Source organism: Pholis gunnellus, assembly GCF_910591455.1.
Source record: "Pholis gunnellus genome assembly, chromosome: 22".
Classification (NCBI taxonomy): Eukaryota; Metazoa; Chordata; class Actinopteri; order Perciformes; family Pholidae; genus Pholis; species Pholis gunnellus.
The window spans coordinates 18,173,297-18,196,106 of record NC_136549.1 but is presented as its reverse complement, the minus strand read 5'-3'; the positions used below and the strand labels follow the sequence as shown (position 1 = coordinate 18,196,106).

Below are 22,810 nucleotides of genomic sequence, written 5' to 3'. Positions count from 1 at the left end.
TTTTCGCCTTTTGGTCAGAAAACCAGCAATTTAAGACTAAACAATGAAGACAATCATTTGAAAATGATTGATATTAAAATAATCGTTAACTTGTTAGTTTAGTCCCAAAATTCCTCCCAAATGGAGAAACAGCATTTATTGAATATTTTAGAAATAAAATGTTTCCAGAGACCTGAATGACGTGAAATAACCATAAATCATTGAAATCATAGAAATCATTGAAATCATTGAAATCATTGAAATCATTGAAATCATTGAAATGATAAAAAACAATTGAACTTATTTAAACGATAAATGTAATTGAATTCATTGTGTGGCTTTCTGCTGTCGACATGGTCTTCTTCAGCTGGACCATGAGTTGCCTGGTTTAAGTCTTCTTCCTCTCGTGGGTCTCAGGTCTGGAGCCTCGAGGGAACGTGGTCCTGAAACCAGCAGAGTTCCTGGTGGAGACGGTGGAGGCCGGACTGGGCGAAGTTCTGGTCTACGTGGAGGATCCAGAGGGACACACGGAGGAGGTGGGAACACACGGTCTCATATCTATTATTATTAATATTTAATGTGTATTCAGTCAAACACAGCTGAGCATTCTGGTGTTTGTGTGTCCTTCAGGCCCGAGTGATCCCCAACAACGACCAGAACAGAAGCTACTCGGTGGTCTACCTGCCCAAAGTGGAGGGTCTCCATAAAGTAGGACCCTCGTGTTTAAATGAAGTCTGGTCATGTGATGTGTGTCAGTCCAGTTCGTCCAGGTGGTTCAGGTCTTCAGATCTCACCGAGTCACTAACAACAAAAAGACTTGACGAAGAAGTCTTAGTAATAAATGAGTTTGTGACATTAAATAGTTTATTTCTCTTTTTCTTGTGTCAACGTTCACAATCCTTCTTTTTAAGAACTTTATTTCAAAAGCAACAACCAGAAGCCTCCAGGTGACTTATGATGCAATGAAACCCTGACAGGCCTTTGTGTCCCCGCCCCCCCAGGTGAAGGTGCTGTTTGCTGGGCAGGACATCGACAGAAGTCCCTTCATGGTAAACATTTCCAAGGCGATGGGCGACCCGACCAGAGTTCAGGCCCGCGGGCCGGGACTGCAGCCGGCGGGGAACGTGGCCAACAAACCCACGTACTTTGATATTTACACCGCAGGTAATCCGGGTTCAGTCCGCCGTCGCTTCAGTGAGCGTCACGTTCCTTCTTCAGTGTTTGAAAGTCTCCTTGTCCGTCCGTCCTCCAGGGGCCGGTGCCGGAGACGTGGGCGTCGTCATTGTGGATTCAAACGGCCGGAGGGACACAGTGGAGATTGTGTTGGAGAACAAAGGGGACAGTATTTTCCGCTGCACCTATGTTCCCGTCCTGGAGGGACCTCACACCGTCTACGTGACCTTTGCTGGGCAGCAGATTCCCAGAAGCCCTTTCACCGTCCACATCTCAGAGGGTGGGTTTCATCTCACACTCTGAAAGACCCTTTTCTCCTTCTAGATGGTCTCTGTGGTTCCTTTAAAGCTTTGTTATAAATCAACCAGAATCTGCTGTCTGAAACATCGAATGCATGTTTCTTTAATCAGAGCTGACGTCCAGACTGACGGATTAAAGAACTAAAACGAAACAGTTCAGTCAGATCTGCAGGTCAGTCCGGGTCCAGGTCTGATGGGACAGTTGGTGCTTGTCGGGTTTTTAGTGGCTGAAGCTGTGCTGTCGTGGTTTTTGGGCTGTTGTGTTCAGTCTTCTTGGTGCTCTGCTGGTCTGCTGGTCTGCTGGTCTGCTGGTCTGCAGACGGGACCAGAACCAGCACGGATGTTTGGATGGACTCAACTTTTCTTTAATTGAGGGTCTCTTCTGAAAGGACTTGGATACAACTTGAGACTCATGAGTCTTGGTCCTTTTCTGAGGATGAGACTGAACCCCTGACTTGGGACTTGTCCATCTTTGACTTGGGGTATTATGGATGGAGGGACTCTGTCAGAGCCTGTTTTAGACCTGGGATCAAGTCGGACTTAGATTTGACTTCAGACTATGAAATGGAACTTTCCTGTCTTTACTTGGACTTGAGTTAGAACTTGACGTGGGACTTAACATGGATCTTACTGTCTTTATTCAGGTCTTTGGACCTGGCTCTGGACTTCACAGTCTTGATGTTTTGACTTGAGACTCGCTTTCTTTACTCCGGACTTGAGCCAGAACTTGTTTGACTTGACTTAGAACTTGTAAATCTTGGAACTTGACTTCAGGACTTTTCTTTTTAGACCTGACTTGAGACTCGTCTTTCTTTGACTTCAGAATCAGAATCAGAACCGTTTATTGCCGAGGTATGTTGGAGGGAGGAGCATAACATTTAACAATCAACACCAATCAACACAGTGCAAAGTAGAAACATATTACAATTTACAGAAAAATATAAAATAGAGTGAAATATAAAATAAAGTGCACAAACGAACAGATAACAGGACTATAAACAAGTGAGATGTACGTGTAATGTAAAAGTGACAAGTGTATTTAAATAAGAACCTAGAAGGGGTGTGAGGGGACTGACCGGTAGGAAATTGTCCTGAGGATGACAGTCAGTGGGAGACCCGGGCTCTGTTAATGAGCCCGGCTGTGGACGGGAAGAAGCTGTTCATGAGGCGTGAGGTCTTGGTCCTGATGGAGGTCTTGGTCCTGATGGAGGTCTTGGTCCTGATGGAGGTCTTGGTCCTGATGGACCGCAGCCTCCTGCCAGATGGGAGGGGCTCCAACAGTTTGTGTCCAGGGTGAGAGGGGTCGGCTACAATCCTTCTGGCTCGCTTCAGGGTCCTTGAGGCGAACAAGTCCTGGAGGGACGGCAGATTGCAGCCAATCACCCTCTCAGCAGAGCGGATGATGCGCTGCAGTCTGCGCTTGTCCTTGGCAGTGGCTGCAGCGTACCAGACTGTGATGGAGGAGCAGAGGATGGACTCAATGATGGCTGTGTAGAAGTGAACCATCATTGTCTTTGGCAGGTTGAATTTCTTCAGCTGCCTCAGGAAGTACATCCTCTGCTGAGCCTTCTTGGTGATGGAGCTGATGTTCAGCTCCCACCTGAGGTCCTGGATATGATGGAGCCCAGGAAGAGGAAGAACTCCACCGCGTCAACGGGGGAGTCACACAGGGTGATGGGGGCTGGTGGGGCTGCGTTCTTCCTGAAATCCACAACCATCTCCACTGTCTTTAGAGCGTTGAGCTCCAGGTTGTTCAGACCACCAGGTCACCAGATGGTCTCCCACCTGTAGGCGGACTCATCCCCACCAGAGATGAGGGTGGTGTCATCTGCGAATGTCAGGAGCTTGACGGACTGCTGACTGGAGGTGCAGCTGTTGGTGAACAGGGAGACTTGAACTTGACTTGAGGTTTGCCGGTCTTGATTTGGGACTGGCCTTTTCTCGGCTTGTGACCTGACTTCTGACTTTTTTGAGTTTTGAGTTTAGACTTGACTGAAGTGTTAGTGACTTAAGACTGGTCTGGCTGTCTGCTGGTCTGGAGGACTGGGGTTCTCCGTCCCTCCTCCCTTCCTGTGCTACATATGCATCATCACTGTTGTTCCCTCCTTCAGTTTCACAGAGCGCCCCTCCTCCCGGGTCTCCGGTGCAGGTTGCACCTCACTCCGCACACACCCCACCCTCAGACCAGACCAGGAGGGCCCCCCCTCCAACACCGCCCAAACCCAGGCGACCAAGTTAGTACAGGCCGGGGGGGCGGGGGTGTAACTGGAGCCTTCTTGCTCGCCTGGTTTCCTTCCACCTCAACTGAAACCGTCTCTGACCCTCTGAAACGGGGACTTTACAGCATGTGCAGCACCGGCTTCCTGCTGAGCAGCTTCTTCTTCTTCTTCTTCTTCTTCTTCTTCTACAGAGACGGAGTGAATGTGGATGTGTGGAGTTCTCTCTGGACTCATGATCAGGCCTCCAAATATCTGCAAACATGACATCATGTATGTTTTACATCTAAATCCATCAAAGTCCGGTCTGGTGTCACAAACTGTCCTGTAAATTAGTTTTTAGGGTCCAAGAATCTGCTCAGAGTTCAGACAGCTTGTGTTTGACATGTTTCACGGTCTGATTAACAGAGTTCGGGTCAGTAGCTCAGAGATAGTTAAATGTTAGAGGAAGACTTCACTGAAGGACCCTGAAGAGAAGCCTTTTCTCTCATTAATCATATTCTCCACCGAGAATCAGAAAACAGAAAAGTCTTCATGAACTGAAGTAAACGTTTAACAGGAAACATCTGTTCACAAACTCCTCATAGAACTCGTATTCATCCAGTCAGATGTTCAACAGCTTCACTAAATATTACAAATATTATCAGAAAACAGAAATAGATTCATTGTGACTTCCAGGCTGAGAGAGTCGTTAATGTAATGTTGTGACTTTGTTCACGTTGACGTCCAGTCAGAAGCCGAGAACCGAATCTGAATCTGGCTTTGTATTAAAATGATTATATGTAGAATATATATATGTGTATATATATATACACAGTGTATAAAACAGAGTTTGGGTATTGATGCCAAAAGGATTCTTCTGACTAAAACGTAAAAACGTTTATTATTTTTTATTGAACAAAAAAGACAAAGTTGTGTTAAACGCCGTCTGAACACAAACAAACAAAAAGATAGAAATTGTAGAAAATCATCAAAAGATTATGAATCTGTCTTTTAATCCTCTGAAACACTTTTCACTGTCCTTCCTGTGATGATACAAACCGATAATACAGTAGAACTAGTGTCTCATTGATCTTCATCTTCATCATCGTCTCGGTTTCTTCTTCCTTTTCACTTTTCTGCATTTTGTTCTGTTCACATAAAAACTGTAATTGAAGTCTTTTTCTGGATAAACGTGACAGTGAATGTGAGCTGAAAGTGTTTTCCTGTTTTGTCTGATATATCTATATCTATATATCTATATCTATATCTATATAGATATATAGATATATCTATAGATATAGATATATCTATATATATAGATATAGATATATATATATATCTGTATATTTGTATATGTTTCCTCATCAACCTTCTGTCTGATCATATCTGTTGTTTCTTCTTCGCTGCTTTTTCTTTCAGCCTCAGCTTCTCTCAGCACTGATCAGCTGACTAACAGATGAACTGTGTGTGTGTTTATTCTGGCTTCATATGGAACAGGATTATATTTTAGACATTTTATGTCCTCCCAACAGCCTCTTGTTTTCATGTTTTCATATGTTCTTAATTCAGCTCTTCATTTCTTTATTTGTTGCTCAATACGTTTGAATAAACTCCACAAAACAAACTAAACTAACTGCTGTTAACAAGCTGCTTCGGCTTCACGAACCTGACTTCTCAGATTATTGTTGCATTTATTAGTGTTTCTAAGTTCATCATTTGAGAGCACAAACTAAACATGAGAACACTTTTATCTAGAGAGCATTCATTTCATAATTCAAGCCACGATTAAGCTTTTTGTACTTTTATTTTATGAATGAGGACAAATTACTAATGAATGTGCACAAGAAGAGAGGACGAATACATAAGTACTGCAGTGAGTGTTTCATTATCTTTGCCTCCTTCTGATTGGTCCTCAGCCTGTAACCCCAACGCCTGCCGGGCGTCGGGTCGAGGTCTGCAGCTGAAGGGTCTGAGGGTGAAGGAAGTGGCCGACTTTAAAGTCCACACTAAAGGAGCCGGCAGCGGAGAGCTCAAAGTCACCGTGAAGGGACCAAGTGAGACGCCGGACGTCCGTCTTTTACTTTGAAATGCACCTTTAATGTTCACCATGAGCGGCACTGACGTCTTTGTCTGAACCCAGAGGGTCTGGAGGAGCCGGTGAAGGTTCTGGAGCTGGACCACGGGGTGTTTGAGTGTAACTATTACCCCATCGTGACGGGGAAGTACGTGGTCACCATCACCTGGGGAGGACACGGCATCCCACGCAGGTGAGACGCTCAGCTGATCGTATTGTTATCACGCAGCTGAAGTTCATCCGTCACATGGAGACTTTTAGTGCTTACATGAGAATTATCGGGGACCAGGATGGAACCTTGAGGGACTCCAGAGGTTTTATCATGACTCATGATGAATTGCTTAAATACAAGCCTCTCTCTATATAAACTTGTTTATATAGTATTTAAAGTATTTAAAGGCATACAGTGCATGGTTATTATACTTAATAATATGAGTTCATTGTTAAAGGATAATGTCTCTTTTACACATTGGTGCATAATGTTGAATTTATAACAATATAATAATTTAATATTTGTATCATTTAACCAAGTGGTTCCATGTAAATACAGAATTATAAAGGACCCAGTACAGAACCTTGAGGGACTCCAGAGGCTCAGATTGAATGGATATAGATGTAAAACAAACTCAGCTACATTTTATACAGTTTAAAATGGTATTTTTATTAAGAATTTAACTGAACTTTCTGTATGGGATCATAATTTGTATGTGTGTGGGTGTGTTTTCAGTCCGTTCGAGGTCCAGGTGAGTGAGGGGGCGGGGCCTCAGAAGGTGAGGGCCTGGGGTCCAGGTCTGGAGACCGGTATGGTGGGAAAGAGCGCCGACTTTGTGGTGGAGGCCATCGGCACGGAGGTGGGAACACTCGGTACGTCACGACCACACAAAAGGACCAATCAGAAACACTCACCTGCTGCTCTCAATGATTGACAGGTGGCTAGGGGGAGGGGCTTAAACAGGAGAAACGTACAGGATCTCAACAACTAGTGGTCAGATTTCTTTAAAGTTTATTCACAACTTAATAACACAACTTTTCCTCTAGCTGCACCTGTAAGACGTAGATGTAAATATTTGTATCTATATAAATATAAATACAGAATATATGAGGTGTTTAATTCGTCGTGCATCATCTGCAGGGTTCTCTATCGAGGGTCCGTCTCAGGCGAAGATCGAGTGCGATGATAAAGGCGACGGGTCATGTGACGTTCGGTACTGGCCGACCGAACCGGGCGACTACGCCGTGCACGTGATCTGTGACGACGAGGACATCAAGGACAGTCCCTTCATGGCTCATGTCCTCCCCGCCGCCAACGACGTCTTCCCAGAAAACGTGAGACCAGAACCGTGACTTTTAGAGGTTTTTACCGTCAGACAGTGATGTGCTAAATGTGGGATGTTTTGTCCTCAGGTGAGATGTTTCGGTCCGGGTCTGGAGCCGCTGGGCTGCATCGTCAACAAACCCGCTGACTTCACCATCGACGCCCAGGGAGCCGGTAGAGGAGAGCTGAGGCTCTACGCTCAGGTGACCAATCACAGGTCAAAGATGTCGACCTATATATGTGTATGTGATGTCAAGTGGAGATCAGTGAATGTCTGTGTGCTTCCAGGACGCAGAAGGTATCCCCATCGACATCCAGATCTCAGAGAACGGAGACAGCAGCTTTCTCTGTGTTTACGTTCCAACCAAACCCATCAAACACACCATCATCATCACCTGGGGGGAGGTCAACGTTCCCAGCAGCCCCTTCAGGGTAAAGAGCCAACACACGGGGTAGAGCGGGTCGGTGGTTCGAAGGCGGTAGTTCTATAAGCACAGACGGTAGTTCTATAAGCACAGACGGTAGTTCTATAAACACAGACGGTAGTTCTATAAGCACAGACGGTAGTTCTATAAGCACAGACGGTAGTTCTATAAGCACAGGCCGTAGTTCTATAAGCACAGACGGTAGTTCTATAAACACAGACGGTAGTTCTATAAGCACAGACGGTAGTTCTATAAGCACAGACGGTAGTTCTATAAACACAGACGGTAGTTCTATAAGCACAGGCCGTAGTTCTATAAACACAGACGGTAGTTCTATAAGCACAGGCCGTAGTTCTATAAGCACAGACGGTAGTTCTATAAGCACAGGCCGTAGTTCTATAAACACAGACGGTAGTTCTATAAACACAGACGGTAGTTCTATAAGCACAGACGGTAGTTCTATAAACACAGACGGTAGTTCTATAAGCACAGACGGTAGTTCTATAAACACAGACGGTAGTTCTATAAGCACAGACGGTAGTTCTATAAGCACAGGCCGTAGTTCTATAAGCACAGGCCGTAGTTCTATAAGCACAGGCCGTAGTTCTATAAGCACAGACGGTATTTCTATTAGCACAGACGGTAGTTCTATAAACACAGACGGTAGTTCTATAAGCACAGACGGTAGTTCTATAAGCACAGACGGTAGTTCTATAAGCACAGACGGTAGTTCTATAAGCACAGACGGTAGTTCTATAAGCACAGGCCGTAGTTCTATAAGCACAGACGGTAGTTCTATAAACACAGACGGTAGCTCTATAAACACAGACGGTAGCTCTATAAGCACAGGCCGTAGTTCTATAAACACAGACGGTAGTTCTATAAGCACAGACGGTAGTTCTATAAACACAGACGGTAGTTCTATAAGCACAGACGGTAGTTCTATAAGCACAGACGGTAGTTCTATAAGCACAGACGGTAGTTCTATAAACACAGACGGTAGTTCTATAAGCACAGACGGTAGTTCTATAAACACAGACGGTAGCTCTATAAGCACAGACGGTAGCTCTATAGGTACAGACGGTAGTTCTATAAACACAGACGGTAGTTCTATAAACACAGACGGTAGTTCTATAAGCACAGACGGTAGCTCTATAAACACAGACGGTAGCTCTATAAGCACATGCCGTAGTTCTATAAGCACAGACGGTATTTCTATAAGCACAGACGGTAGTTCTATAAACACAGACGGTAGTTCTATAAGCACAGACGGTAGTTCTATAAGCACAGACGGTAGTTCTATAAGCACAGACGGTAGTTCTATAAACACAGACCGTAGTTCTATAAGCACAGACGGTAGTTCTATAAACACCGACGGTAGCTCTATAAGCACAGACGGTAGCTCTATAGGTACAGACGGTAGTTCTATAAACACAGACGGTAGTTCTATAAGCACAGACGGTAGTTCTATAAGCACAGACGGTAGTTCTATAAACACAGACGGTAGCTCTATAAGCACAGACGGTAGCTCTATAAACACAGACGGTAGTTCTATAAGCACAGACGGTAGTTCTATAAACACAGACGGTAGTTCTATAAGCACAGACGGTAGTTCTATAAACGCAGACGGTAGTTCTATAAGCACAGACGGTAGTTCTATAAACACAGACGGTAGCTCTATAAGCACAGACGGTAGCTCTATAGGTACAGGCGGTAGTTCTATAAACACAGACGGTAGTTCTATAAACACAGACGGTAGTTCTATAAGCACAGACGGTAGTTCTATAAGCACAGACGGTAGTTCTATAAACACAGACGGTAGCTCTATAAGCACAGACGGTAGCTCTATAAACACAGACGGTAGTTCTATAGGTACAGACGGTAGTTCTATAAACACAGACGGTAGCTCTATAAGCACAGACGGTAGCTCTATAAGCACAGACAGTAGCTCTATAAACACAGACGGTAGCTCTATAAACACAGACGGTAGTTCTATAGGTACAGACAGTAGTTCTATAATCACAGACGGTAGCTCTATAATCACAGACGGTAGCTCTATAAGCACAGACGGTAGCTCTATAAACACAGACGGTAGTTCTATAGGTACAGACGGTAGTTCTATAAACACAGACGGTAGTTCTATAAACACAGACGGTAGTTCTATAAACACAGACGGTAGTTCTATAAACACAGACGGTAGTTCTATAAGCACAGACGGTAGTTCTATAAACACAGACCGTAGTTCTATAAGCACAGACTACTTCAGCCCCTTGTGGCCAACATGAATATTACAACAACAAACACTTTTTTCACAGATGAAAAATAAAATTTAAGGAACTTAGAAAAGTGATCCTGATAAAAACATCAACACCTCAAGTCCTAAACACAGGAGAGGAACCTATTTAGATCTCCTCTCAGGGCCTCTGTACAAATATACAATGAGTGATATGAAGAGGTGGGAGGTGGAACATGGAAAGGAGTTTCAGAGGACGGTGGATGCCACTTTAATAAATGTTTGGTGTGAACCAGGTGACGGTAGGAGAAGGCAGCCATCCAGAGAACGTGAAGGTTTACGGTCCAGGTGTGGAGAAGACGGGCCTGAAGGCCAACGAGCCCACGTACTTCACTGTGGACTGCAGCGAGGCCGGACAGGGTGGGACCCGGTTCTGGTTTCATGTCCTTGATCCTCTTTAGTGGTGTGACTTTGTGAGGTTTATTATAAGCCTTGTTACCTTTCAGGTGACGTCAGCATCGGGATCAAGTGTGCTCCGGGTGTGGTCGGTCCCGCGGAGGCCGACATCGACTTCGACATCATCAAGAATGACAACGACACGTTCACGGTGAAGTACACGCCTCCGGGTTCCGGTCAGTACACCATCATGGTGCTGTTCGCCGATCAGGTGAGAGACAGGTACAAAAAACAACTTTTCTGATTAATATGAGACAGAGGGAAACAAACCTCTCCCCTTTAAATGTTGCAACAGGAAATCCCCATCAGCCCCTTCAGAATAAAGGTGGATCCTTCCCATGATGCAGCTAAAGTCAGAGCAGAAGGACCCGGACTCAGCAAGACAGGTGAGCTGACTTCAGGTGTGATTTCTATCCTGCAGAGAAGAAAGCTCTGCTCTCCAGACATGTTCTAGATTCAGTAAAAGGTGTTCTTCTATTGGAATCACTTGAGTCCATGAATAAGTGACTAAGCCACAGTAATGTAGTAATTAGTGCTCATGTTTCTACGTCTTTGTGTTGGTTTTTGCTCCAGAAAATAATGTGTCGTGTGCTTTTGAATAACCTACGTATTTAGATGCTTTACTAAAGTAAAAGTAGCAATAAATCCCTCTGAAACCCTCCAGTTTATTTGTGTTTCTACCTTTAACTTGTAGGAGTTGAAGTGGGGAAACCGACCCACTTCACCATCTACACGAAGGGAGCCGGTAAAGCCCAACCCGAGGTCCATTTCACCGGATCGGCCACAGGCGACGCGGTCCGAGACTTCGAGATCATCGACAACCACGACTACTCGTACACGGTCCGCTACACCGCCGTCCAGCAGGTGAGACCAACGGATCCACATCGGTTCTGGTATGTGAGCTGAACCACGATCCAGAGCTCACCGTGTAGTCTCTCTTTGTGTGATCTCTCCTCAGGGGATCACGACCGTCACCGTGTGTCACGGAGGAGACCCCATCCCCAAGAGCCCCTTCAACATCAGCGTGGCCCCCCCGCTGGACCTCAACAAGGTCAAGGTTCAGGGTTTGAACAACAGTGAGTACGTCTGAGTCTGTACTTTCTACCGGAACCACCGGGGAAGGAAGTCAAGTTTAAGACGAACTTCCTGAGTGTGATTTCATTTGTGTCTTTGTGTTTGTGCTCTGTAGTTAGCACTTACATGACAAATGAAAGTCTCGTCTCTCTGTGTTTGTGTGCTCACCAAAGAGGTGGATGTCGGGAAGGACGAGGAGTTCACCGTCAGCACTCGTGAGGCCGGAGGGCAGGGACGTCTGGAGGTCAAGATCACCTCGCCGTCACGCCGACCGATCCCCTGCAAGATGGAGTCCGGCACAGGCAACGAGGCGCACGTGGTGAAGTACATCCCAAACGAGGAAGGACAGTACCGAGTGGACATCGGTTACGACGGGAACCCCGTACCAGGAAGTCCGTTCAGCGTGGAGGGCGTCATGCCGCCGGACCCCTCGAAGGTGAGACCTCAGGAAACAAAAGTCCTTCAGAATTATGCTGAGATAGAATATCATTATATAATACTGGTCTTAGTAACCCGGTTTGGGTCCCGGTAAACATCTCTTGGTCTTCAGAAACCTTACTTGGTCTTGGTGAACTGGTTACTGGATCTACCGAGTCCAAAAGTCCGTCCACGTTTCTGGCTCCAAACTAGTCTCATCTCTTTGGCACGTTTACCCTCCAGGTCCGAGCGTACGGTCCAGGTCTTCAGGGTGGCATTGTGGGTAAACCGGCCCCCTTTGCAATCGACACAAAGGGAGCCGGTACGGGCGGTCTGGGCTTGACGGTGGAGGGACCCTGCGAGGCCAAGATCGAATGCCAGGACAACGGTGACGGATCCTGCTCCGTGTCCTACCTGCCCACGGAGCCCGGCGAGTACGCCATCAACATCCTGTTTGCGGACCAGCACATCCCCGGGTCCCCCTTCAAGGCCGTGGTCCAGGCGGCGTTCGACCCCAACAAGGTGACGGCCAGCGGGCCGGGCCTGGAGAGAGGGAAGGTCAACGAGGACGGATCCTTCACGGTGGACTGCTCCAAAGCCGGAGAGGCCGAGCTCACCATCGAGATCGTCTCGGAGTCCGGAGCCAAAGCCGAAGTCCACGTCCAGAACAACGGCGACGGGACCTACTCCATCACCTACATCCCACAGGTCCACGGCACGTACACCATCACCATCAAGTACGGAGGACTCACGGTGCCCGGGTTCCCCGCCGGACTACAAGTGGACCCGGCTGTGGACACCAGCGGGGTGAAGGTCCACGGACCAGGAGTGGAACCCAGAGGTGAGTCTGAAAGAGGATCAGTTTCAAAGTGGTTTGTATAATTTTTTATAAAATCCAGAATCTATTAGAATCCTTTATGAGATGGATTTAGTTTGACTTGCTTTTTAAAGTATTTACCAGATCATATTTTAATAATGATAAAATAACAATCCCTGAAATTATTAATTAATAGACATTCTTCTTAAATTTACAAATTTAATATAATATCATTTAATATCATTTAATATTATTTATTATCATTTAATATCATTTATTATCATGTATTATCATTTAATATCATTTATTATCATTTAATATCATTTACTATCATGTATTATCATTTAATATCATTTACTATCATGTATTATAATTTATGATCATTTAATATCATGTATTATCATTTAATATCATTTATTATCATTTATTATCATTTATTATCATTTAACATCATTTATTATCATTTAATATCATTTATTATAATGTATGATCATTTAATATCATTTAATATCATTTATTATCATTTATTATCATTTAACATCATTTATTATCATTTAATATCATTTATTATAATTTATGATCATTTAATATCATTTAATATCATTTATTATCATTTATTATAATTTATGATCATTTAATATCATTTAATATCATTTAATATAATTTATTATCATTTATTATCATTTATTATCATTTAATATCATTTAATATCATTTAATAAAGCAGTTTGTTTTGGAAGCTCTTGATTAATAATGTAAGTGAGGGTTTATTAGATGTCTTAATTGACCTCATGGATTATGGGTTATTGAAGTAAACGTTATAAATCAATGTGTTTTACAGCTCTGTGCTGTTCTGAGATCAGTTTTAAGGCTCTAACTGGTTCATTAACTGGACTTCAGTCGGTTATAATAAAGTCACCAGAGTTTCTCTAAAGTGGATCTACATGTTAAACATTCATCTTCTTTACGTGATCAACGTTTTAAATCACATTCAACCAAAATAATCAAAGTAAAGGGCCTCAGAGGTTCTGTCAAATGTTTGGATTACATTAAGAATTCATTATATTTTGGCTGTTTATTATTAAAATGCCACTCTTGTTTGTTGGTCCTCTGCAGGCGTCCTGAGGGAAGTGACCACCCACTTCCTTGTGGACGCCCGGGCGCACTGCAAGAGCGGCGGCAGCCTCGTCAAAGCCGTCATCTCCAACCCGTCAGGCGTCAACACGGACGCCTACGTCACCGACAAAGGAGACGGGACCTACAGGGTGGAGTACACGGCCTACGAGGACGGTGAGACTCTAAAGGGTTTTAGTCTAGGGGGGACGGGACCTACAGGGTGGAGTACACGGCCTACGAGGACGGTGAGACTCTAAAGGGTTTTAGTCTAGGGGGGACGGGACCTACATGGTGGAGTACACGGCCTACGAGGACGGTGAGACTCTAAAGGGTTTTAGTCTAGGGGGGACGGGACCTACATGGTGGAGTACACGGCCTATGAGGACTGGTATTAATAGCTGCAGCAGATGGCTTTCCACTGATAGTAATGTGTGACATGCTGGAGCCCAGTGCATTGTGGGACAGAAATACTCTTCCCTGTGGAGGCCTCAGTCATATTCAGTTCCTCTTAAACACATAAACTTGATGAACGTGTAGGTGTGAAAAAACCAGTCAAGAGACAACCTCCGGTTCTTTAACGTTCTTCAGAGCTTCACGTGTTAAAGCTGCATTCTCTCTAGTGTCCACCAGGGGGCGACTCCTCTGGTTGTATAGAAGTCTATGAGAAAATGACTCTACTTCTCTCTTGATTTATTACCTCAGTAAATATTGTAAACATGAGTTTATGGTCTCAATCTCTAGTTTCAAGTCTTCTTCAATACAGCATGATGTTCATTTAGTGAATGATGGTCCATTTAGAGTCACACAGACCATTTTCTTACTTAAAACGTCATCAATTTGTATCCGTTATTTAGTAATAAGTTGTATTTTTATCGGAGGACTAAAGGCCCACCAGCAGCCCCATAAGGGTCTTGTTTAGACCCCTTTGTTTGACACAGACCTGATAAAACAAAACACGACCCACCAACGTCTGTCTGTCTGCAGGTCTGCATCTGATTGAGGTCTTGTTTGATGAGGTCTCGGTGCCGAAGAGTCCGTTCAGGGTGTCTGTGAAGGAGGGTTGTGACCCCAGTCGAGTCCGAGCCTACGGTCCGGGTCTGGAGGAAGGCCTGGTTAACAAACCGAACCGCTTCACCGTCGAGACCAGGTGATTTTACTGTAGCTCTTAATCTCAATCAAACAGCTCTAAAGGTCTCAGACCGAGTCTAAACCTTCCCCCCTCGTCTCCCCCTCAGAGGTGCTGGCACCGGAGGTCTTGGTCTGGCCATTGAGGGTCCATCTGAGGCGAAGATGTCCTGTAAGGACAACAAAGATGGCAGCTGCAGCGTGGAGTACATCCCCTTTACTCCTGGAGAGTACGACGTCAACATCACCTTCGGAGGCCTTCCTATCCCAGGTATTGGTCTGAACCAAGTCTCTTTGGGGGTCTGGTCTGGTCTGGTTCCAGCAATGACTCATAACCTCTGTGTGTGTTGCAGGGAGCCCCTTTCGGGTCCCAGTGCGAGAGCTGGTGGATTCCAGTAAAGTGAAGTGTTCAGGTCCCGGACTGGGAAGCGGAGTCCGAGCCCACGTCCCTCAGACCTTCACTGTGGACAGCAGTAAGGCCGGGGTGGCCCCCCTGGAGGTCCAGCTGTACGGACCCACAGGTGAGACCGTCCTTGTCTTCTTATACCTGAGTTTCTTCGTCTCGACTCTCCTTCAGGGTTAGTCATAATGAAATAATGCACATTATGTATGAAACCTGCACTCGAGTCAAGTCCACCTGAACAATAAGATCTTAAATAACATGACCTGAGATCCAGAGACGTCCAGTCAGACCAGTTAGAAAATAAGATGTTGTCGACAGTGTGGACCCAAGACTTGGTCAGGTTTTGGGGTTTTGGTCTGCCTGAAGACCCTTCAGTCCAAAACTCAGTTAGTTTGAACTCAAGTCTTCTTCAGAACAAGTCGCTGGTAGAAGTCGAGGAAGACTCATTTTCCATCCGTCTTAAAGTCTAAAAGGTATAGAACTTATTTTATTCTTCTTCTTTTTCGTCCTCTTCTTCATCTTCTTCTTCTTCTTTTACTTCTTCTTCTTCTAGATCTAACAGGTCTTCTCGGGTCCACAAAGGTCTTTGTGACGTAACTTTCTATCTTGAACTCTAAACGGTGTAGAACTTATTCTTAAACTCCGGTTCCCCTCCAGGTGTGACCGAGCCGATCAGCATCACCGATAATGGAGACGGTTCTCACACCGTCATCTACACTCCCGCCGCCGACGGCCCGTACACGGTCTGCGTGAAGTACGCCGACCAGGAGGTCCCTCGCAGGTCGGTACCGAAACATATATGAAGAAGTCCTGATTGTACTGGTTCAGGTCTAACCTTCCAATCCGGTTCTTCTCAGTCCTTTTAAGATCAAGACGTTACCGGCTCACGATGCCAGTAAAGTCCGAGCCAGCGGTCCGGGTCTGAACACGTCCGGAGTTCCAGCCAGTCTGCCGGTGGAGTTCACCATCGACGCCAGAGACGCCGGAGAGGGACTGCTCACCGTTCAGATCCTGGTGAGTCCCAGAGTCCAGTCCTGCCTTAGGAAGATCAGGGTCACGCCGTCCTCTATGGTCCACTAGGGTCCGTTAGAGTCTGATTTGGTCCTTGTGGTATAAATTCCTTCATCATAGGAGGCACGTGAAGGCTCTTGTGGAACTTGCTGGAGCATCCATCGTAGCGTAGTGGTCTACATCGTAGCGTAGTGGTCTACATCGTAGCGTAGTGGTCTACATCGTAGCGTAGTGGTCTACTGAGCATGTTTAGAACTATGAACAGAACCACAGAACCAAGCTTCAGCCCAACAAACAACCAGGATCCAGTTCTCTGAGGACTGAATATGTGAGAGGACTCTGAACTGTTGTTGTCTCACTGACTCTCTTAACCCCTGATTGTGACTTCCTGTCCCCGGGGCTTGTAGGGTCCGGACGGGTCCAGCCAGGAGGCCTCAGTCTTTGTGGAGGACTGGGGCAGGAGGGTGTGGGAGACTCACATAGTAAAGAGAACCATCCCCTTCAGTATTCATAAGAGAGGCTGCGTAAGACCTCCTCCCTCCATCACCTCGTCTCCCCTCCTCCCTTCCTCCCCTAATCCCTTATTCTGCCTCCTTGTTGCCTAAAACCAGGACATCAAGGATCCTCCCCGGCCCCCCCCCCCCCCCCATGTGAACTGACCTCCATCAGTTTGTGTGATCAGTTAACAGACTGATGTGGTTTATAGTTCTCCACTAACCGGAGTGAACTCCTCCTCCTCCTCCTCCTCCTCCTCCTCCTCCTCCTCCTCCTCCTCCTCCTCCTCTTCCTCCTCCTCTTCCTCCTCCTCCTCCTCCTCTTCCTCCTCCTCTTCCTCCTCCTCCTCCTCCTCCTCCTCCTCCTCCTGCTCCTGTTCCTCCTCCTCTTCCTCCTCCTCTTCCTCCTCCTCTTCCTCCTCCTCCTCCTCCTCCTCCTCCTCCTCCTCTTCCTCCTCCTCTTCCTCCTCCTCTTCCTCCTCCTCTTCATCCTCCTCCTCCTCCTCCTCTTCCTCCTCCTCTTCCTCCTCCTCCTCCTCCTCTTCCTCCTCCTCTTCCTCCTCCTCCTCCTCCTCCTCCTCTTCCTCCTCCTCCTCCTCCTCTAGTGAGTAGAGTAGTTAGATCCTGATGATGAAGAACATGTGAGTACTGTGAACACCACTGGTCTCTTAGGAATCACCGTCATGGTTCAGAACCTCGAGGGTCAGGTCCAGGTTCAGGTTCAGGTTCAGGTTCAGGTCCAGGTCCAGGTTCAGGTTCAGGTTCAGGTTCAGGTTCAGGTTCAGGTTCAGGTCCAGTTTCAGTTTCAGGTTCAGGTTCAGGTTCAGGTCCAGGTCCAGGTCCAGGTCCAGGTCCAGGTTCAGGTTCAGGTTCAGGTCCAGGTCCAGGTCCAGGTTCAGGTTCAGGTCCAGGTCCAGGTTCAGGTCCAGGTCCAGGTCCAGGTTCAGGTTCAGGTCCAGGTCCAGGTCCAGGTCCAGGTTCAGGTTCAGGTTCAGGTCCAGGTTCAGGTTCAGGTTCAGGTCCAGGTCCAGGTCCAGGTTCAGTATGTTTCTGGTTCAAATACTGACAAATTAAAAATGGTAAAAATCAGAAAGTTTCTTAAAATGAATGTTTGGAATTAAACGTTGAATAAACTCTTGAATATAAATGAGCTTGTTCACACGTTGTATTCTTTCAAAGAGGAGACCACTGGTGGACAGTACTGAAGTCGTAGTACTTCAGAGTACTTTCATGTATATTTACTGTGTCTCCAGGATCCGGAGGAGAAACCCAAGAAGGCGAACATCCGGGACAACCGGGACGGGACGTACACGGTGTCCTACGTCCCCGACATGACGGGACGCTACACCATCACCATAAAGTACGGAGGAGACGAGATCCCGTACTCTCCGTACCGCATCCACGCGCTGCCCGCCGGGGACGCCAGCAAGTGTCTGGTCACAGGTCAGGCCCCGCCCACCTCTTACTGTGGCAGCCAATCAGATGGTGTTTCACCTGAAGGTGCTGAGTGTTTGTTTCTCTTCCAGTGTCGATCGGAGGACACGGACTGGGTGAGTTACCTTCAACTAAAATGTCACAGTGATGAGTGGATATTTTTATTTATTTATTATTTCTCTCTATTTTCTATTCAGTCCATTTTAATGTTTTATTATTTGTATTTTCTTTATTTATATTTATTTCTAATTTTGTTTAGTTTTATTTAATTTTACTTTCCTTTATTTAATCTTATTTTATTTTGTTTGTTGAGTTTTATTGTATTTATTTACTTCTTTTTTGACTTTACTCTGTTTAGTTAAATATATATAAATATACATATATTTATATATATATGTATTTATATATATATATAAATATATATATATTTATATATATATATGTATTTATATATATATATATATATATATTTATATATATATGTATATATTTATATATATAAATATATATAAATATATATATATTTATATATATATGTATTTATATATATATATAAATATATATATATATATATATATATATTTTCTATTTGCTGATGTTTATTGATGCTCATCACTGTGTACAGTCGTAAACGTCTCTTCATGCAGCAGCTCAGTGTAAATGTTCAGATGATTCCCCGCCACTCGCCTCCTGATTGGTCGTCCCTCTTGTCAGGATCAGGTATCGGCCCGACCATCCAGATCGGAGAGGAGACGGTCATCACCGTGGACGCAAAGGCTGCTGGGAAAGGTAAAGTCACCTGTAAGGTGTCGACCCCCGACGGGGCGGAGCTGGACGTGGATGTGGTGGAGAACGCCGACGGGACCTTCGATATCTACTACACGGCTCCAGAACCCGGGAAGTACGTCATCACCATCCGGTTCGGGGGGGAGAACATTCCCAACAGCCCGTTCCACGTGGTGGTGAGTGAGTCCGCCGAGCACCTCGAGGCCGGATCAGTGGTTCCTGAGCTTTCTACCGGGACCAGTAGACCTCTTCAGGAGTCTGAAGATCATTCATTCAGTTGTAGAAGAAGGTTCTCTTTAGGGGACCAGTCCAGGAACCAGGAACCAGGAACCAGAAACCTGGTTGTGTAAAACGTTCAGGAACCACTGCATCATTAATATTCTCTTGTGTGTGTGTGTGTGTGTGTGTGTTCCCTGTTAGGTGAGTGATACCGTCCCAGTAATAGAGGAGCCATGTGATCAGCTTCAGTTACAGCAGCCCTTCACTCCCTATGTGGGCTTCTCCCCTCACTGGGGATTACATCTACACTATATTTATATTTATATATATATATATGTACAGAATACAGTATATATATATATATATATATATTTATATTTGTACCACAAACTCCTCTTCACTGAATCACTGAGCTGATTCAGATTCACGTATTGATTCTCTGTTCGGCTGCTGCACGTTTCAACCTTCTACCGTCAGACAGACTAGTGAAGACTTATTCAGCATATATTTAACCGTTTATTCATTAGATGTGTAGTTTTTTATTTATTTTAATTGTATTCTATCATTTGTATTTATATTTTTTATTTAATTATATTTTTAAATTATTTAATTAATTTATATACTTTTTGTTTTATATCAATTTAATATAATTTAATTGATTCATTTATTCTTATTGTTGATTATTATTCTTTATTATTTAATTTGATCTGTTTATTTGAGTCTAGTTTGGGACGTACAGCAGTAAACATGTGTTTATGTACTTTAAGTTAAAAAGGGTTTTTAGACCAGTTTAACCCTGTGATGCTCTCAGCCTCTCTACCGTCCTGCTGTGCCCCCCCCTCTCTGGACCACATCCCAGACTTCCCAGTATGGTGACACTAACACTCTTCCCTCTGGCTCTGGTTTAGGCCACCGATGACCCCATCAGCCCCGTGGACGGGATGGATCCGGTGCTCCGCCCCTTCAGTCTGGTCATTCCCTTCACGGTGCAGAAAGGAGAAATCACAGGTGAGAGCGTGAACATTACATGTAAAGAACATCTGTTCTGCTTGTTGAAATAATAATAATGTATTACGTTTAGTTGTTTTTAGATTTTAAAGGATCAGTCTGGTGCTGTTCTATATTTTTGTTTGATGTCTGGATCCAAAACAGACAACATGTTTGTCCATCCTGACTTCCTGTCTGACTTCCTGTCTGACTTCCTGTCTAACTTCCTGTCTGACTTCCTACTGAAGGTGAAGTGCGAATGCCGTCCGGTCGGACCGCGTGTCCTCACATCACCGACAACAAGGACGGCACCGTCACCGTGAAATACTCCCCGACAGAACGAGGCCTACACGAGATGGACATCAAATACGAAGGGAACCACATTCCAGGTGACCCCCCGACACATCTTTACTCTGAAAGGATTTGAAGGATTATTCCAGAGGTCTCAGTCTTTGGGGACAGAGAGTAGAGTATCGTCAGCAAACAGCTTGACTTTAAGATGAATAAGACCTGGTTCTGGACTCTTTCTGCACTTTTATCATGTTTGTAATCCTCTTGTGTTTTCTCTTGACAGGAAGTCCACTCCAGTTCTACGTGGACGCCGTTAACAGTGGTCATGTGACGGCGTACGGTCCCGGTCTGAGTCACGGCACCGTGAACCGACCGGCCACCTTCACCATCGTCACTAAAGACGCTGGAGAAGGTATCCGTACCGTCACACACCAATAGGTTTTGGGTATTTGTACATAACTGTAGCTCTCGTGACGTCACCAGTAAAACAAATTCCAGTCACATCTACTTTGGAGTTTTTCATCAATGTTAAGCGACCTCCAAGACTTTTATTTTGAAAGGTTTTGTCTGTCTCTGCAGGTGGTCTGTCTCTTGCTGTGGAGGGTCCGTCTAAAGCAGAGATCAGCTGTAAAGACAACAAAGACGGGACCTGCACCGTGTCCTACCTGCCCACCGTACCCGGAGACTATAACATCATCGTCAAGTTTGATGACAAGCACATCCCCGGCAGCCCGTTCACCGCCAAGACCACCGGTACTGAACCTCCACCGCGTTCCTCTAGAGCCGGACCGACGCACGGACGCGTCGGCGGGTTTTATTCCACCTTCAGCTTAGTGATGCACACACACGCCTCTCGAGCTCTTCATCTAACCAGTTCACTCAAAGATTTCCAAATGAACATCTGTAAGTGGCCATTGATAGCCGTACGAGGTAACACTTTGATCTCCAGGTGACGAATCCATGAGGACGTCTCAGCTCAACGTCGGCACGGCAACAGATGTTTCACTGAAGATCACGGAGACGGACCTGAGCAGCCTGACGGCGAGCATCAGGGCGCCGTCTGGAAACGAGGAGCCGTGTCTGCTGAAGAGGCTTCCCAACAGACACATCGGTCAGTTATCGGAAAGGTTCACATGTCACACAGACGTTCATGTTCTCTTCAAACAGCATCAGCTAATCCAACACAAACGTTTTGTTTTTCACATTTACAACCAGAAATAACTAACTTTAGCGTTAGCGGTGGCTATCGCTAAAATAAAGTGATACGAAGGACTTGTTTAGGACTTGAATTTGACTTGTGACTCGTAAAACAACGACGTCATCCTACTGATGACAGCGCTGCTCCATTGAAGGAAATCTGAAGAACCTGCAGCCGTCAAACAAACAATCAATCAGACAAACAATCAGACAAACAATCAGACAAACAATCAAACAATCAATCAGACAAACAATCAGACAATCAATCAGACAAACAATCAAACAATCAAACAATCAATCAGAAAAACAATCAGACAATCAGACAATCAATCAGACAAACAATCAAACAATCAAACAATCAATCAGACAAACAATCAGACAATCAGACAAACAATCAAACAATCAATCAGACAAACAATCAGACAATCAATCAGACAAACAATCAAACAATCAAACAATCAATCAGACAAACAATCAGACAATCAATCAGACAAACAATCAAACAATCAATCAGACAAACAATCAGACAAACAATCAGACAAACAATCAGACAATCAATCAGACAAACAGACACAGAAACAAAATGGTTTCCAGCGTTGTGACCTCGCTCCTCTCGTCTGCAGGGATCTCATTCACGCCAAAGGAAGTAGGCGAACACGTGGTGAGCGTGAAGAAGAGCGGGAAACACGTGACCAACAGCCCCTTTAAGATCCTGGTGGGTCAGTCGGAGATTGGAGACGCCAGTAAGGTGAAGGTCTACGGTCAGGGTCTGGTGGAGGGCCACACCTTGGAGGTGGCCGAGTTCATCGTGGACACCAGGAACGCAGGTACCGTCAAAGACCTCCCAATGAGTCAGAATACATGTGTAGTTTTGATTGGATGACGGGTGTTTGTAGTTCATCTGTTGTTTTGTCCTCAGGTTACGGAGGTCTGGGTTTGTCCATCGAGGGTCCCAGTAAAGTGGACATTAACTGTGAGGACGTGGAGGACGGGACCTGTAAAGTCACCTTCTGTCCAACCGAACCTGGAAATTACATCATCAACATCAAGTTCGCCGACCAACACGTCCCAGGTAGGAACTACGCGGACCATCATGCTCTCTGGTTATTGATCGACATCTTCCAGGTGGTTTCATTTCATTTCTATGAAAACCAGGAAACAGAGGCTGAGGTTTTGTCAGAAGAACAGAACAGAAATACAGAACGTTTTTTTAATTGTTGTATGAAGAATAAAGTTCTAAGTAACGTCTTCAAATGTTTTTTTTTAATTATTGTTATTGTTAGTATTC

At 45.2% G+C, this 22,810-nt stretch overlaps 2 protein-coding genes across 5 annotated transcripts in view; one reads left to right on the top strand and one right to left on the bottom strand.

Annotated features, from left to right (window-relative positions):
* The window catches only part of LOC306713937 (filamin-C-like), a 38,135-nt gene that overhangs the window by 10,294 nt on the left and 5,031 nt on the right, over positions 1 to 22,810 (top strand). The window contains exons 5-39 of one of the 4 annotated variants that reach the window (XM_079183788.1): positions 397 to 515; positions 610 to 687; positions 981 to 1,143; positions 1,232 to 1,432; positions 3,563 to 3,685; positions 5,566 to 5,703; positions 5,790 to 5,916; positions 6,451 to 6,587; positions 6,856 to 7,049; positions 7,128 to 7,241; positions 7,327 to 7,470; positions 9,993 to 10,116; positions 10,203 to 10,363; positions 10,448 to 10,538; positions 10,847 to 11,016; positions 11,111 to 11,228; positions 11,400 to 11,662; positions 11,887 to 12,484; positions 13,576 to 13,749; positions 14,560 to 14,722; positions 14,811 to 14,971; positions 15,054 to 15,221; positions 15,761 to 15,884; positions 15,961 to 16,117; positions 16,522 to 16,638; positions 17,862 to 18,051; positions 18,135 to 18,158; positions 18,757 to 19,004; positions 19,956 to 20,055; positions 20,283 to 20,423; positions 20,609 to 20,737; positions 20,905 to 21,078; positions 21,275 to 21,436; positions 22,146 to 22,349; positions 22,442 to 22,594. In XM_079183788.1, coding sequence (XP_079039914.1) covers positions 397 to 515; positions 610 to 687; positions 981 to 1,143; positions 1,232 to 1,432; positions 3,563 to 3,685; positions 5,566 to 5,703; positions 5,790 to 5,916; positions 6,451 to 6,587; positions 6,856 to 7,049; positions 7,128 to 7,241; positions 7,327 to 7,470; positions 9,993 to 10,116; positions 10,203 to 10,363; positions 10,448 to 10,538; positions 10,847 to 11,016; positions 11,111 to 11,228; positions 11,400 to 11,662; positions 11,887 to 12,484; positions 13,576 to 13,749; positions 14,560 to 14,722; positions 14,811 to 14,971; positions 15,054 to 15,221; positions 15,761 to 15,884; positions 15,961 to 16,117; positions 16,522 to 16,638; positions 17,862 to 18,051; positions 18,135 to 18,158; positions 18,757 to 19,004; positions 19,956 to 20,055; positions 20,283 to 20,423; positions 20,609 to 20,737; positions 20,905 to 21,078; positions 21,275 to 21,436; positions 22,146 to 22,349; positions 22,442 to 22,594 — 5,652 coding nt within the window. The remainder of the gene's footprint in view (positions 1 to 396; positions 516 to 609; positions 688 to 980; positions 1,144 to 1,231; positions 1,433 to 3,562; positions 3,686 to 5,565; positions 5,704 to 5,789; positions 5,917 to 6,450; positions 6,588 to 6,855; positions 7,050 to 7,127; positions 7,242 to 7,326; positions 7,471 to 9,992; positions 10,117 to 10,202; positions 10,364 to 10,447; positions 10,539 to 10,846; positions 11,017 to 11,110; positions 11,229 to 11,399; positions 11,663 to 11,886; positions 12,485 to 13,575; positions 13,750 to 14,559; positions 14,723 to 14,810; positions 14,972 to 15,053; positions 15,222 to 15,760; positions 15,885 to 15,960; positions 16,118 to 16,521; positions 16,639 to 17,861; positions 18,052 to 18,134; positions 18,159 to 18,756; positions 19,005 to 19,955; positions 20,056 to 20,282; positions 20,424 to 20,608; positions 20,738 to 20,904; positions 21,079 to 21,274; positions 21,437 to 22,145; positions 22,350 to 22,441; positions 22,595 to 22,810) is intronic. The other 3 variants (XM_079183790.1, XM_079183789.1, XM_079183791.1) reach the window with 3 other exon arrangements.
* LOC306713821 (uncharacterized protein) lies at positions 17,240 to 17,840 on the bottom strand (the record flags this gene model as incomplete). The annotated part of the gene is made up of 2 exons (XM_079183663.1): positions 17,240 to 17,670; positions 17,835 to 17,840. The coding sequence occupies 2 exons, from the start codon at positions 17,838 to 17,840 to the stop codon at positions 17,290 to 17,292; spliced, it is 387 nt and encodes a 128-aa protein (XP_079039789.1). The 3' UTR covers positions 17,240 to 17,289.